Source organism: Chanodichthys erythropterus, chromosome 18, assembly GCF_024489055.1.
Source record: "Chanodichthys erythropterus isolate Z2021 chromosome 18, ASM2448905v1, whole genome shotgun sequence".
Lineage (NCBI taxonomy): Eukaryota > Metazoa > Chordata > Actinopteri > Cypriniformes > Xenocyprididae > Chanodichthys > Chanodichthys erythropterus.
The window spans coordinates 24351952-24369278 of NC_090238.1; the positions used below are offsets into that span (position 1 = coordinate 24351952).

General features: G+C 36.5%; 1 protein-coding gene across 2 annotated transcripts in view; it reads right to left on the reverse strand.

Moving 5' to 3' along the window:
- Positions 1–17327, reverse strand: part of ldah (lipid droplet associated hydrolase) — a 54154-nt gene that overhangs the window by 31037 nt on the left and 5790 nt on the right. The window contains exons 1-3 of one of the 2 annotated variants that reach the window (XM_067367649.1): positions 8717–8763; positions 8218–8352; positions 250–419 (exon numbers count right to left, since the gene is read on the reverse strand). In XM_067367649.1, coding sequence (XP_067223750.1) covers positions 250–419; positions 8218–8317 — 270 coding nt within the window. In that variant the 5' untranslated portion in view covers positions 8318–8352; positions 8717–8763. Of the gene's footprint in view, positions 1–249; positions 420–8217; positions 8353–8716; positions 8764–17327 lie in introns of those variants that run through there. The other variant, XM_067367648.1, reaches the window with a different exon arrangement.

Consider the following 17327-nt stretch of genomic DNA (forward strand, 5'->3'; position numbering starts at 1 on the left):
TTTAAGCTGAGGGAAAATATGCATGTAATTTTGAGATATAATTTCACGCAATTGTGCTGAAATTTCTAAATTCGTCAATATATTTATGTTTTCAGTTTAAGTTCCAAATCAGATAAATGCATTTATTGTGTTACAACATTTAATTTCTATAAAATTATTCATAAAAAATAACAGACCCTATCCAGCAACTTGTAGGGTGTGTGCTATATTAGCCGCATTTTAGTTCAGTTCTCGTCCAGGCGCTTATACCTTGAGCTCTGGGTCTCTCTTCATCATCTCCAAGATGATGTAGCAACCGATGGAGTGGCCAATCAGCAGCAGGTTGGTGCCCCGAGGCACATGCTTTCGAAGGAAGGCCAGCTTGTGTTCAATCTGCCCATCTAGCCCAAAAACATCCTCCTTCTCCGTCACAGACGCATCTTTGAAGGAAAAATAGGGAAAAACAGAATAAAGCTTTCTTACTACACCCAATGTTGTACATCATCACATGGTGGCCAGGATTGTTGCCAGTACTTTCATCATGACCTAGAACTAGTAAATACAGCAAATAATATAATTAGACAAAGCTGCTTAGTTTGATCGATTGTGGAGCTCCGATCACAGCCGAATGTGAACTGTAAAGGATCCAGAAGGCACTTTAAATTGTTAAGCGCTCCATATAAGAAGTTTTCTTTCATCATCTTGATCTTGTTCTTCATTATTTCTTTGGAAAGGAGTAAAATTACGCTCTATTGAACAATCGCAGTAACTGGAGATCCTGATAATGCTTGGCAGGCTTTGATATTAATATCTTCCTACAGGTGCTGAATTCACCAGTATGAACCTGAGAAAGGGCAAGAATTAGAAAGACAATGGACTGCGCAGAAACAAAAGAATGGCAGAAGAAGAGGGAAGAAGCTGGACTGAGGTGGGGTGAGGCTGAGCCATTTATCACTGTGATGAGTTATGAGAGCAGAACTGTTAATGATGAGACAAGGGGAGAGAGGAGTACCAGAGGGGAGAGAGAAATAACTCAAATTAGCTTCAAGACATAAATAGACAAAGTGCTCCTTCATGAGACATCTCACAATATATAGTTTCTGGAGCACACTGCATCTTCTCCTCTTTCTAAAATAATAAAGATATCTCAACTGACGTAGTTGCACATGGCTAATTACTTAGACTTGTTTTATGATGAGAAGTGCTGGAATAACAAATCCTAAGGGTCTCTTAGATTACCTCGGATTGGACTCTTGTTGAAAGACAAATCAACATATTTTTATAAATTGCTCTACAGGCAACATATTGAAAAAAATGACACCCCCAATTATTATTATTATTATTTCTAAATAGAAAAGTGTTTGATTTTAGAAATTAATTATATTTTTTGCAAGAATATAATTTTTTTTTCCATTGCTTTCATGAAGTGTTTAATAGAGTAAAGGAGATCGGCTACCTTCACCGACCTTCACATCTTTATAGAAGATAAAAATGGAGTTAAAAAAACAGAAGGCGGTGGGAGGGCTGGAGTAGCAGGAGGGGGACCACTAAGACCAAAAGAAGTGCATATGACCTTAAGGTACAGAAACATGGAGGAGAGATAAAAAGGAAGCCGAAGAGAGGAGGAACCAATGAAACCCATTCAAAAAGTTCAAAACGTTAAATCATTTTCATTGCATAAAATACCAGTGGATGTACAAGAATGATAAGATAAGACAGGGTGAAAAAAAGACAAACACATTAAGAGGGGCTTGAGACAAAATGCAAGATTCAAAACTCTGTGTGCCGTATGCATTATGGTTTAAAGTTGGGTTTTGGGTTTGATGGAAAATTGCTAGGCCAAATTCACTGCCAAACATCAACATATCAAGGTCACATGGCATGTGATGTAAAAGAGAGAAAATATAACTTGATTATGGATCCTGTGGCTAGATATAACAATTTAAAAACATAAATAAGGATATGTTTTTGACATGAGAAAGGTTCGCACTACCATTCAAAAGTTTGGAGTCAAGATAAGATAAAAAAAGGATAAGATTTTAATCATTTTATTCAGCAAGGGCACATTAAATCAATTGATCAGTAAAGACACTTAAAATGTTACGAAAGATTTCCATTTCAAATAAACACTGTTCTGAATTTTCTATTCATCAAAGAATCTTGGAAAAGAATGCATTACCGTTTCCACAAAAATATTAAGCAGCACAGCTGTTTTCAGCATTGATAATAAGAAGTGTTTCTTGAGCACCAAATCAGTGCATTTGAAAAATTTCTGAAGGATCATTTGACACTTAAGACACTGAAAAAATTCAGCTGAAAATTCAGCTTTGCAACACAGGAATAATTTACATTTTAAAATATATTAAAATAAAAAACAGTTATTTTATATTTCATATTACTGTTTTTACCGTTTTTTAGTCGTTTTGTTTTGTTTTAAGATACTGAGTAGGACCTTAAAGTGGACCAACTCTACAGCATACACATAATTTTAGGAAAAACTATTTAACCAATAATATTTTTTTAAAAGTACTGACAGGCTCTCAATCCAGGGCTATTTTCATTCATGAATACAAGCGAGAGATCAGACACTGAGCCGTGAAGTCAGTGACCTGTGCATGCACGCACATTTAGCTCTCCCCAACCACTCCTTACCCCTCATTTCCCATTTTCCAAATCTGATCTTGATTTTTTTCCAAAGGTTCCCACTGAAGTTTGCCTACAAAGGGGCCCTACATGTTTATCTACCAGCACAGAAGGGCACTATATGAGCTCAGAGCCCAAACACCAATGAGACCAGTTCACACAATGAGTGGCCTCTCAGGATTACCTCATGAACATTTAAGACTATCCTACACGTTAAATATACAAAACCTACATCCAGCTACAACAACCTACCTAAATTTACCTACATTAAAGCAAACTGTTGGAAAGATGGTTATAAAAAAATTCTCCTTCTGATATTATATTATATTATATTATATTATATTATATTATATTATATTATATTATATTATATTATATTATATTATATTATATTATATTATATTATATTATATTATATTATATTATAATAATACTTTTTAGTTGTGTTTGTTACCTGCCTATGTTGTGTTAAGAAATAAATCAAATAACAAATACAGTTTCACTCAGAACAGTTTAAAGCAAGCATGAAACAACATATTCCTAAAAAGGAGGAGGACTACTTTTTTCTGGATACTAAAAATCCACTTCACCTTCAAAAGCATCTCAACATATCGCATCGCATTATGTTTACATTAACCATTATATTTCAGAAATGCAGATTTACTGTACCTACAAAAGTAGCATATAATGACTAAATAACTATATGTCTAATTGTAACACTTTGATTTTATTTTAGATAATGTGCACTGTTGGATTGTGCATAATAAGACCAATAACATGCATAGAGAAACTATAGGGTCAGTTTGGATATCCTTCTGGATATGGAACAGGAACAAAATTAAAACAATCTGTAATGGATCCAAAAAAGCATTTATGCAACATATGGCAAATACAAATTCCTCAAAAAAATAAAAATAATTAACTGTTGGCAAGAGCAAGCGATGTATAGGGAACAGGCTGTTAAATGATTATATCCCCCTCTCAAAAATGTACAATAAATGTGTGGTGCATGTTTCATCTTGGGATCAGGTTACTGAATATTTATGTCAAAAGGAACCACAACAGAGTGGTGTAACTGATTAAAATGGGTTGATATTGAGGGCTTGTTCTTTTGCTGTTGTAAGTATGATCAGTGGATCTTAAAAAAAGAGGACTGTAAGTATATGAAATACAGGAGAATGTCGTTTGCTGTACGCTTAAGAGTGTAAGATCTACATCAGTCTCTGAGGCCAAAGACAACCAAAAAGCAGCTAATGTAAAAGGCCATGTTTAACATAGAAAATGAAAAACAACTAATGGTTACAACCATTACAAAGAGGTATTAGATAACTTTTGTTTTGAATGCAATGTTTAAAAAGGGCCAATTTATTTCCCACCAATGCCTATGCCTCCAATCAGCAAGACAAACATGAAACCTAACCTGACTACAACTGGTCACAAAGGGTCACATCAACCAAACTGCTTAGAACAATCTATTTCCCTTTTACTATACCCCAGGCAATCTTACAAGAACGAGGGAAATTCCTATTTTATGCCTACTTTAATAGCCGGAGCATAAATAGAGGGTAATTTAGTCATATCAGAGAAGGAAAAGTCGATTTTGAGTAGTAGCTCTCTTAATACGCTCTGACAAAATGAATGAGACGTGAAGGTCTGGAGGACGGCTTGACCCAGGGCAGGATTATTGACATTGGCAGAGTCCAAAATGTTCCCTGTGTTTGCATTAACAGATATTTTTACTGTAATCAAAAGGCATCAATCACAAATCGCCAACCACAGGAACTGTTCCTCCACAGAGATTTGGCATGTTTACCCCACTACCGTTTCCCCCTGCTTTTGTTTATGTTTCCAAGACACAGGGATGTAATATTACTTAATATATGCCATTAAATAAGTCCAGTCCTATATTGCCAAAGGGACTGAAGTGTTTGGCGGTGGGAGTTTAAGATCTCATCAATGAACTCTAAGTCTCTCCGTGGCTGTGCTGGACTGGACGAATTGAGGTTTCTGTGGGTTCGAATGGTTGTGCCTGCTGCTGACCGCTGGCTGACCAAGTGCTCTTTGAACAGCATTAAATCAATGGGCAGTATTCACAAGGAAAGCCACCAGTGACTTCTGGAGAAGGAAGTTGGATTTGAAAACCTTAAGTTGTTTGAAGGGTCATCTAAAGAAGAAACCGCAAACCAGATCTGACACCCAAGTCAATGACGCCACGGTTTTAAGGAAAACATCAAGTAGATGACCACCAATTCTACAATCAGCTAGCTTAAAAAAAAAATGTAACATGATAATAGTGAATAATAAAAATATCACAATGTTTTCAAATGGTTTAAATGGCATATTTCGATGTAATTTAATGTTATACATTTATTTAACTTTTTTATTCAAAAAAATCTTATTTTAGTATTATTTATATACTATTATAGTTTTTTATTAATATTTCAAATTATCTTTTATTTTGATAGTTTTCATTTTTACTTTAATATAATTAGTTTTCATAATTTTTATTTACGACTTAGGTTTAATTTATTTTAATTTTTTTTTCAGTTTTAGATTGTTTTTATTTATTTCCAGTTAGTGATTTTATTGCTTCAACTTATTTTAGTTATTCGCCAAGGCAACATTTCAAATTTGATTAGTTTAAGTTTTTCCATTTAATATTTATAGTTTATTTTATTTCAGCTTTATTGAAATTGACAAAATAGTTTTTAGTAGTTTCTAGTAAACAATATTAACCATGATTCAAACCGCATATTAATTCATTAAAATGTTTTGCCAGTACGGTCCATAAACAGAATAGTAAAAATAATTAACATAGGTTTCTTGAACATACCCCTATCTGTCATTGGGTGGCAAAACAAATACTTCCACCCTCATCCCATGCCATTTGTTGAGCCAACATTGCTGTTTCAGCCTGTAAGTATTTAAGTATTTACTGAAGGAAACACAGGAAAATCCAAACTATAAATCACTAAAACAGTTTAATCTAACATAAAAAAAAAACTTCTGCAAGTGCCTGCATGATTAAGTAAACAAACAAATAAAGCTTTCTAAGACCTTTTTGCCAGTTTTTAGTTGATTACACTCTGATATACTACATCCTCACCAATTGGGAGCAACACAAGCAGCTATTTTCTCAGACAGGGGCATCTGTGAACCAAATGGCAGAACATGATGAGGGATGGATCATTGAGATGAACAAGACAATGTGCCGTGGAAAGAAAAGCCCAGTATATTTGATACCGCCCCACTTAAAACAGCCATTGATGGTAATCAAGAATGTCACTCAAATAGCGAGACTGGGGAAATGAAATTTAACTTTTAATTGTGTCCCTGCTTTCATCTGTGCTGCCTTGGCAAACGCCTGCCGCTTGTCATCTCTTGGCACATTTGAATCCATTGCTGAGTTTTGACTTTTAATCATCCAGCTTGTGATTGCACGACATGATATGAACAGCAATAGATGTCATCGTCTTTTGTGTGAGCCAGAGATCAGCTGTCTGTCACTGAATACTTTAAGACTATAATTCCGATAAAAGTATTCCATGTGTTCACAATAAAAAGCAATTGTTTGATACTTAAGATTGTAACAGTATTAATCTATACTGGATGAGCTACGAGATCATTTCAGATTGCTGAAAATTTCAGATGCTCTTCAGGAAGTTTTGTTCTGGCAGACCTGATTTGATTATGGTAATTTCTTCTGATCAGGTGGCAAACAGACCACAATAAAACATACTAGATCCCTGCAGCTTGTTTATCCGGACAGCTAACGTGACCAATGTTCACCTAGACTTTCCTATCCATCAAGCAAGCCAGTAGAAGTGCTGTTTTTGGAGATCCCAGCCATCTGCAATTGGTTTGTCTTATTACAGGTGAGGGCTTGGTAATGTCTTTCCCACGTACCAAGCTCAATAAAAACGTCCATGCTGCTTTATGGATGAACATGCCGGACTGTCATATACTGGTTCAGGCAGAGGAGGGAGACACAACTTGGCTCGTTCGTCAGTCCCGAATGCATTCCACCTCACTGTGTGCTCTGTAAAAAGATTCCGGGAGGAGCATCCCATACTCTGACAGACACTACAAACCAGCATATCAGTCAGAACAGTCTTTAAGAGTACGGCTGTGCCTATAACTGTCAGTCAGTGACTTTACAGGTAGTGTTTGTGCATGAAGGTACAGTAACTCCAAAGTAAACTGGTTTCAGAGTGGCTTCCAAGGTACCACAACATTCTGTTTAATGACTTCAGTTGAAATTCAGTTGAGCTTTAGAGATATACAAGGCTGTGTAAATATAAACCAGAAAACATAAAAATAAAATAAAACATTGATACAAAGACCTGAAGCATCATTGAAATTTTGTGAGAAAAGAAACATACTACTAATCCCATTGATAATAACCATGCAAAAAAATATGTAAAACTGAAATAAATAAATAATAAATAAAATTATATATATATATATATATATATATATATATATATATATATATATATATATATATATATATATATATATATATAAAATATACATTATTATAAAAAGGATTTAGTATACAGGAACAGTCTATTGATTAAAATAATAATAATTTATTATTATTATTAATAATGATAATAATAATAATAATAATAACAAAAACAGGCAATAAAGGGCGAAACCATCTAAAAAAAAAGTGTCTTCAAAGGTTGCGGGGTAAGCAAAGGATGATAAATAATTATTCTTCTGAATAACTGAAGTCACTTAATTATCTGCTGCCATCTACTGACTCACAACAGTGGTGATTAGGGCTGCACGATTAATCGCATGCTATTCTCACGCGCATTTCGTCAGTAAAGCCGGTTCCCTGATTACCGCTAAATCACCATCACCTGCTTTCAAATGAAGCGGTATTTAATAGACAGAGCCGTGGATCACGGACAAGCCACGCAATATCGCGTTCATTATCGCAGGCGATTCATCTGCGATATGAACGCGATATTGCGTGGCTTTTCAGTGATCTACGGCTCTGTCTATTAAATACCGCTTCATTTGAAAGCAGGTGATGGTGATTTAGCGGCAATCAGGGAACCGGCTTTACTGACGAAATGCGCGTGAGAATAGCATGCGATTAATCGTGCAGCCCTAGTGGTGATGATATCACGCTGAGTCAGAGGAGAGCAAACAGACAGTGGTTTTTACAGATGATCTATGATGTCACTTGGCACGTTTTCACGATGACATTTATGTAAGCAAGTTAATACAGGCTTAAATGTTAGCTCATGAGAAGAAAAAACATCATTTTGACCATCTGCACACAGATATTTGTAATATAGTTCACATTTGAAAAGGCTGGCACTCATCTGAGTCAACCTTTTAAAAGACAAACTACTTAGAAGTCCATGAACAACCCACAGAATTGGAATATACAGCATGTCCACTAATTGCATGACTGTACTCCTTTTGCCTCACTGTAGGTCACGCATGATCACTTTTACACTTTCACACTTGATTTTATGCTCCTGTCAGTAATGTTATAGCTGAAATAGCCAAAATAATTAGAAGGTGGTGTCCACTTTTGGCCATGTAGTGTATGAAAAGAGGGAGATGTCCCACCTTCAATCATATCGAAAGTTTCTGGAGGCATACAATGTCCAGCATGGCTCACAGCCCACACAGGATATCTCCGGAGGAATGTCTGATACAATGTCCACATGTATGTCTTATAGAAGCCCACCACACCTGGGTTACCTGAGGAAAGGTAAAAACATAATTTAGACAAATATTTATATTTCTGGCTTCAATATAAGGGTAGTGAGACAATGTATTCTTTATTGTATTATAATATAAATATGAATTAATTTTTATTTGTGGCCCTGCTGTCCTCCTGAAAAAAAAGTTGCAACATGAAAGACTCTGAGAAATGTAATGTAAAATGGCATCAGACTCCCTAATTTTTCCAAATAATCAGTATTTACAATATATACAAACCAGGCAAACAAAAATTGAAAGGGCAATCCAAACTCAGTGTCAAAACAGGCAAATGGGTCAAATATCACAAAGTTCCTCAAGTACAAACAATTTAAATTCAACCAAACAATCAAACAATACTCACAGTCTCTAATACTCTTAACACATTCAAACTCTCTTAACACACACAGATTCTGTACTGTCCAACCAAACACTCTGCTCAAAACAAAAGATCTTTGTCTAGTGGAAGTGATGACATGCTTTCTTAAGTATTGTGCAACAATCAGGACATAGCATCAATCAGCCTGCAGGAACCAATCAGGATGATGTTCCTAGACAGACACACACACAGAGACACTCGCAGAAATGGAACAAAACACAACCACAGGGTCGTAACCCCCCCACACTCAAGAGTAAACATGGCTACAAGTTTACAAATGACATCTGGACAAAGAGTCTGCAATAACATTGTCAACACCTTTCTTGTACTTATTTTGCAAATTAAAGCTCTGACAAATGAGTGCCCAACGCATAAGTCTCTGGTTTTTGTTACACATATGCTGCAGAAAGTGGATTATGATCAGTGAATACATCAACGGGTTGAGAACTGGAGCCAACATAAACTTCAAAATGTTGTAGAGCTAACAAAAGAGCTAGTGCTTCTTTGGTACATTTTAGAACAGTTTTCTAAAATCCTGGTTTGGACAAGAGCAGGGTTCTGTTCCAGGGTTGCTGACGTAGCTCTGCTGGTCTTCACAGATGAGGTTAACTGCGAGTAAAGGGAGATAAGGAGATAAATGGCATTTCTGATACCCAGCTGCCTCTTGTGCAGAACAATGGGCACACTGTGTGGTCACAGGGAATTCACTCTCTCGCACAAAAGAGTATCGACAGGCCGCAGCCTCACAGACGGATTCATTTACCATAATGTTTTTTGTCTCTGAGGTGAGATACAAAAACAAATCACACTAATGTCTGAATAATAATAATTTTTGAATTTTCACACGATGGCTAAGCGTTAAAGAGTCACCATTACTGGACATAAACTAATTTTGGGACTATTACTAGTTATGTAAATGGACAAAACTTTTCTAATTCATATTAACATGCAAAACACAATGTACTTTGATACTAACCAGTTCTAGTTCCTTGTTTGTTTACATGGTTTTCAATCAGCTCTACACCTGTTCTGTTTTCCACAGATTGCTCCTTTGGGTATTTAAGCCTTTAGTTCAGTCTGTTCCATGTTTGGTATTGCTTATACGAATTATTTCTATATCTATTAAATAAGTATTTTTGATTCATCTTTGTTCGTGCATGTCTAACAGTTTGCAGAATACCAAACCTCGGATTTGATTTGTTGCTGCGTTTTTCCCCGTTTTTTTGGTTTTGGACTTGCCTAGAACAGAAGGAGCTAAATCTAGAGGACCACACCAAGGACTTCTTAGATCTGGCATGCCTCACACACAGTATGGAATATTTCCGTGTCTCCCATCCCCGCTGGTCCCACCCAGCTCCAAGCATCCTGTGTCTCTGCTGGTCTCACACAGCTCCAAGTCTCCTGTGACTCCACTGATCCAATCCAGCTCCAGGTCTTCTGTGTCTCCCAGGATCCCATCCAGCCTTCCTCTCCCAACTCTTCTGCCCACTACAGCCAGTTCCTCAGCCCCGCCTCCGCTGGTTCCCTTTAGTCCCTTGGCTCCTCCTGACTTCACTCTGCTGTGTGGATCTGCTATGGGTCTTCCGGTCTCAAGCTCTTGCCTTGTTAAGAGAATCCCCTGGCTCCGCCTCCAGCCACTGAGCCCTTCACTCCACCTTGGCTCCACCCTTCATCAGCTCCACTTGGGCCATCGTCCTTACAGCTCCACTGGGCTCCCTCGGTCCTCCCTTGGTCAGTTGCTCTGCCTGCGCCTTGGACTTCCGGGCCTTTAGCTTCGTCCCTCCATTCCTTCAGCTCTGTTGGGCTCTGCCTTCCTTCTGGCTCTGCCTTGGTCCTCAGTCCCACCAGCTCCTCCTCAGTCCTCTGGCTCCACTTCGGATGCTTGTAGCTGTGGCTCTGTCCTTGTCTCCAGATCCATCTGTGTTTCATTGTCTATTTGGCTCTTTGTCTCCACTTCCATTAGCTCCATCTCCATCTATCATCCCCTGGGTCTGCCGGCCAAGTTGCCACCATGGCTCCTCTCTCCTTCGACTCCACTGTAGGGATTCATTCAGGCTGTGGTCTGGGTCCCCCCCTGGCTCTTCCTGCTCACCTCTCCTCCCTGGCTCCCCACTCTATTTTCTCCACCCTGGTTCCTCCTCCCAGCATTTCCTGTTCCTTGTCCCTCCCTCCTCAGTTGGACTTTCATCAGTTTGCACCTTCTGGGGGTGGGGGGCAGGGCTAATGTTAAAGTTAGTGTTTAGTTCTATCAGTTCATTGTTTTAGTTTGGTTTTCCCTGTGCCTGTTTGTCTGAGTTCTAGTTCATTGTTTGTTTTTATGTTTGTTAATTAGTTCTGCACCTGTACTGTTTTCCGTTGATTGTTCCCTTGTGTATTTAAGCCTTTAGTTCAGTCTGTTCCATGTTCGATATTGTTTATGTGCATGTGTTACTGCTATATCTATCTCCTAGTGTTTTTCGTTTAATAACTATTTTGGTTCATCTTTGTTTGTGCGTGTCTAACACGTTACATAAATTGCATGTGTTTTGTGTGTAAAAAATTCCATGTGTTTTACGTTTATAATATTTGATAGATCAAGCTCATACTATATTAAGGCTGATAGAGCTCACACCCGAGGAGGAAAAAACACCTCAATTTTATCCAGAAAGCCAAACGGAGCAAAAATATGCAATTTGGTACAGATGTTGTTTTTTATTTACATCCATTTATTCTTTTATTTATATGAATTTATATGCATAAGATGATATTTAAATGCTTACTTTTATGATCAAAGTAGTATTAATTGTGTTTGGGGGGGGGGTGCACAACATATAATGCAATGTAATATAATGTAATTTAATGATGATTAAGAGATATAAATAAACATTCTTCAAACCTTAAGCCTGTTATATCATATTAGACACTAACATGTTTTTTTTTTATTTATTTTTTTTATGTATGGTTAAACAAGTAAACCCAAGTTGCCTTGGTGCAGTAAATGTTCGTCTTGAAATAATAACCACAAAAATATAAAAGTGAATTGTTCTATAAAGTATAAGATGTGTACCACAACCTAAAGAAGGATTGTTACTTTTTAAAAAGTATGAACTATCAATCAGAGGGCAGAAGCCATGTAGCAGATGCAATGTGTAAGTTTTGATCAATGGCAAAGTTTTGATCATGTTGATAACTTAGTGTCTTTAGAAATTCATGTATCAAATATGATACAGTAGGCTTTATAGAGTTAAAGCAGGGCTAGTGAAGCAAAGCTCTCCACTGTCCCAGTCCTCACAGCAGGAGCAGTGTACGCTGAGATACGCTGCACAGATATGAGCGACGAGGGCCAACAGCAGCCCTTCCGAGCTCTTTTCAAACTGATTAAATCCATTTGTATGTTTTTATTCATGCTGAGCATTCCCAAATCTCTTTCAGATGGGACTTGACATGCACAAAGTCCAAACTGCTTCAAGCCAGTGTTATTAGAAATGGCAGGTTTTTCCCAACCAGTCACCACAATAAAGTCACAGGCTCTCTCGCTCTATAAAGGCAGATGGAATCAAAGAATGCACTGTCACACATGGGCCCACGGATAGATTTCATCTATAGGGGCAGGGGAGGTGGAAGAGGAGACAAGTGCTCTACAGCTTTAAACATCACTCTACCCTTGATCTAGCTGATAATTACACCACTTTCCAATTGTTCTGCTCATGCTGAAGGTGAAAATGCTGCACAAAACTGAAATCAATAAACCCACAGCCAATTAGAAGATATTTGATGTTGAATTTAACTACGCAATTGCGGACCAATAAAATTTCACTGTGGGCAGGATTACTCAGCTCAATGTGACAGGGTCCATACTGTCCCCACCACTTTTTGAAACATCTCGCAGCACGGTTGTACCAAATACAAAAGAAACATTTCCATCTGATTAGCAATTTGTTCATTTGTGTTAAATAAGAAGCGATCTGGCGCTGGAATGTGTTTTTGAAACAGCACATTCCGTGCAACAGTGTTCTCTTGATGTTCAGCTCATTCAGTCTTCACACAGACGAGCGCTTCAATCTGTTGCGGATACTCTATTCGTTCCGTTGAAATCATGAAACAAAATGCATGCTTTTGATATATGTTCACTGATGAAAACTTTGTTTTTAATGGGGAAAAAAAACAACTATACGAGGGTGGATTAGAACCCAGAACCTCTCTGACACACTTAACAAAAGATCTACCACTAGACCATTAAGGAAGATGAGTACTCTGCAAATCTATGTATTTATTCACTAACATGAAGAATCTCGGGACTAACACATTGTATTATAGTAGATGTAAGAATGAAACTATCACTTTTATTTAAATTCAACTGAATGTACTATTGAAATTGATTTCTGGACATTGTAAAGTTTTTTTTTCTTCTGAAATTGTTGAGAGACTTGCTAAAGATCACATTTAACAGTGTTATTAAAAATGGTGTTTTTAAAGATGAACTTCAAAGAATGAGAAGAAGGGTAAACTAAATGTAAAAAAAAAATATGGAAATGAGATGCACCATTAAAAATCTGGTATCGACTAATTCCAGTAAATAAACAAAAAACTCCTTGCTGATAACCAATACTAATAAATCATGATTCCCTACAAAAAAGGCACTATGAGTACCAGACCAACATTTTGATTATTAACTGAAAATCTTGCTTGACAGCCATGGTCCATTCACTTTCATTATACGGAAAAGAGCTGTTTGGAAACTCCTCTATAAACAACTCCCTTTTTGTTTCACATGCAGAAGAAATTCATGGTGAGTAAATAGAGCCAGAATATTAATTTTTGGATGAACTCAAACTAATCTTTTAACATTTTTTGCATCACACCAGGGGCCATTTACATAAACTGCTAAGATTAGTCTTACAAGTTAGTCATCCCATTTTTTTTTCTTTAAGACTGTTCACAACTGTTTTAAGTCAGTTACATAAAAACATAGATTGGTCTAATTTGATGCTAAAAAGTAAAATCCTTGGTTGCCCCTCACTAATTGACTAAGGATGCCCCTTGAATAACTGCTAGTTGATCATACAAGTAGTACTTAAGAAATAGTCTTAACATAATGGCTATGTTTATGCAACTGGCCCCAGGTTAGAACAAGGTGTTAGTTGAATACATTAAAATGAGACACTGAACATACCTACTAATGATCTCTTATTTGTGTGTTTATTACACCAAGGAAGCAGAAGGTCTCCTCCCCTTTGTAACTGTGTCTGTTCCATCCTTGACTTAAAACTATATGACAGCCTCTCTATATGGACATCACAGAACTAATAGGTAGGCCAAACTAAAAGCTTTGCCTCTGTATGGGGAGAAAGAATGCAAAGGAGGCATTCCTACCAGAAAAAGACGACAGAAGCATGAGCTATCCTCTCCTCTCCCACACGTTATCATTTCCCCCTCTCCCCAAGTTCATAAATTCAGGGCTGCTCACCAGGACATTAAACAGATACCCTGCCTGCTGTCTCTGACCCCAAGGCTGCCTGGACTACCACACCACTGACGTAGTCTTGCAGGTGCAGGATACATTCTCACTTTGTCTCTCCCTCGGACACACACACACACACACACACACACACACACACACACACACACACACACACACACACACACACCGTCCTGCTTGCTTACCAACCTGATTCACAATTACACAAAAAAAACACTGATTCACAATTACATAAAAGGGATGTCACTAAATCAATGCATAAACACCATCAGTGATGTAGGACCCTAGTGGATATCAAAAAATTAAATATCGAGTTAAATTTGTCACTCAAATAAAGAGTCTCCTTCTGGTGTAGTTTTTGAATGTTGCAAACCAGTGTTGTTTTATCATAGAGATACTATTACAGATTACATTAATATTTTGAATTAGTTTTTAAATAATATTTTGAATCAATTTAATTTTTATTCAATATTAATTTTAACAGAGTTGTTGTCTGTTTTTATCATGTTTATTATTAGTTTTTGTTTTTTAATTGTCTAAATATTTTTTTTATTCAGTTTTATTACAGTTTTAGTTATTTTAGCACATAAAAACTAAATATTTGTTAATACTTGTTAATATTTTGTTTTAGTTTTAGTTGTAACTATAATAATCCTGAATCAATAGATACCATCATTTAACAGCATTAAAGTGCAGGCAAAACAGGATTCAAGTCAAACAGGTTAAAGTGACCTGCCGTAAGGAAGGCATTAGCAAGTGCTGGAATTCGTTCATGCAGACAGTGTGTGAAGTTGTCTTTAACTTATTAGGTTCAACATGCCATAAAGCTGATCCAGTCTGCAGAGGGAGAGGAACAAGTGAAAATGCTTATTGACTCTGGCAAACATTTAGACACAAGGGTGACTATAGCCAGATCTCCTAACAGATTGCCCTCCGAGGGTTGTTTCAATCTATTCAAGAGTTATTGTAATCCAGGATAAAAGGCAGTAGGGGAGTTGTCAACCTCAGGAGGTGGAAAAGCTTAGATGGATGAAGAACAATTTTTAGGAATCATTAGAGAATACAGCAACAGGTATTTTTAATATAAAAGTTAGTTTAAACTCAATTGGTAAATGCACCTTAATGTATTTTTGTAGGTACACCTTTCAAACAAACAGGTAAAACAGTACAAAAAAAAAGAAATCACTGAAGTTTATAATAAAGATAATTTACCTGCACTTGTGCAGAGTCTGTAAGGTTATTTAGTGCAACATCTGAAGCCTAACTTGAAAAACAAACCATCTTTCATGTGAAAAGTCAGAGGAAATTCTGTTATAAATGGAAAATAAAAACTATGGTTTAAAAGTTTGGTTTGGTTTATAAATTAATACTTTAATCACCAAGGATGCATTAAATTGATCAAAAGTGACAGTAAAGACAATTTATAATATTACAAAAAATATTTTATTAATCAAAGAGTCCTGAAAAAAAAACTATCATGTTTTCCACAAAAATATTAAGCAGCATTACAGACTGGAGTAATGATGATAAAAATTCAGCTTTGACGCCACAGCGATAAATTACATTTTAAAATATCTTAAAATAGAAAACAGTTATCTTAAAATGAAATAATATTTTACAATATTACTGTATTTTGATCAAATAAATGCAGTCTTGGTGAGCATGAAACTGCAGTTATTTGATTCTGTAATCAAAAATAATATGATATTTAAATAATTTTCACACAGGTCTAATATTGTGGTATTCTATTTTGATAAACCAGCCTAAAAAAAACTAACAACAAAAAAAAAAAAAACATAAAAATCATACAAACTGTTGATCATTTTACATGTCAGCCCTACAATCTCATCCTGTCTAAGTGGGTTGTTCATGCCCACAAAAAGTTGCAATGTGGGCTTTTGCCATAGAGTTAAAGGACTCGCGAGACTAAAGGGGAGGTAAAAGGTCAGTGCTGGACCAGCAATCAAATACAACCTCCGGGTAACATTCCTAAAAGAATTATGCCTGAAATCCAAGAAATGCATGAAAAAGCAAAAATAATAACCTCTCTTGGCAAGCCCATCGTAACTCCTGATCCACCTGCTCAGCAAATGCTAGCAAGAGAATCATAATTGCAGAACATCCATATAATTTTATATAGTTGCAAAGTGGACAGCAGAGTTGGCTGGAGTGGGGTTGTTCCTTGCATGAGCCATGAAAACTGACATAAATATTAGTTTCCATATCCAAAAAGAGAGGGAATCCCCTTGGAAACATTTGGTGATTAAAAAAAGGCCATGTTATTAGTAAAATAAGCTAGAATAGTCCACACTGATTAAAGTGAACACAATGTGCCTCAACCTCAAGTGGAAACCAGCACATTGTCTAAATATGAAAAAGGAAAGAGGAATCTTTGTAAGATTATTATGAATTATCAAACAATGTGATACTGTGGGCTATTGGATGCAGCTGGAGGGACAAGCAGAGTGCTTTGCACAGCAGGTTCCTATAAATCAAAACCATCTGGATAGCTATCCATGACCCACTGAACATCTCTGTGCTTTAAATAGGACTCATCATAATTCATTTTTCTTCTTTTAAAATGATAAAGGGCTCAACAATTTTCTTTTACAACATAATATACCATATAAAATACCCTTTCTTGCATTTTTACATCATTCCACCTTCATTAAGATTACACACAATCACCATTAAGTCAGTTGCACTTGAGTTGAAAATGCAACAATTTTCTTTAGATAGTGGAAAATTTAGATAAAAACACTTTGATGTAGATAAACTAAATAAAATGTAGATAACATTTAGAAATTGGTCTAAAAGCTCTCTTAAAGAAAGATTTCAAGTAGACAGTAAACAACATAAATAACTGCTGAACTAGACTGCTAAACCATTTAATATGTTAAATGACTATTTTCAGTGCTGTGCTATACCAAGTTACTTGTAAAGCTTTCAAAATAGAAAACATCATGAGACACTTGATGCTCGGCAGGGGACATACAAAATCAGCAAAAACACAGCAAACCTGCTGCCATCCAGTGGTTTAGTCAGTTAACACGGTTAGTGTGTTATGTGAACTGAGATGATTTGGCATTTATATCACACACAAATGTCAATGTGCCTGTCTCTAACAGGACTCGATTG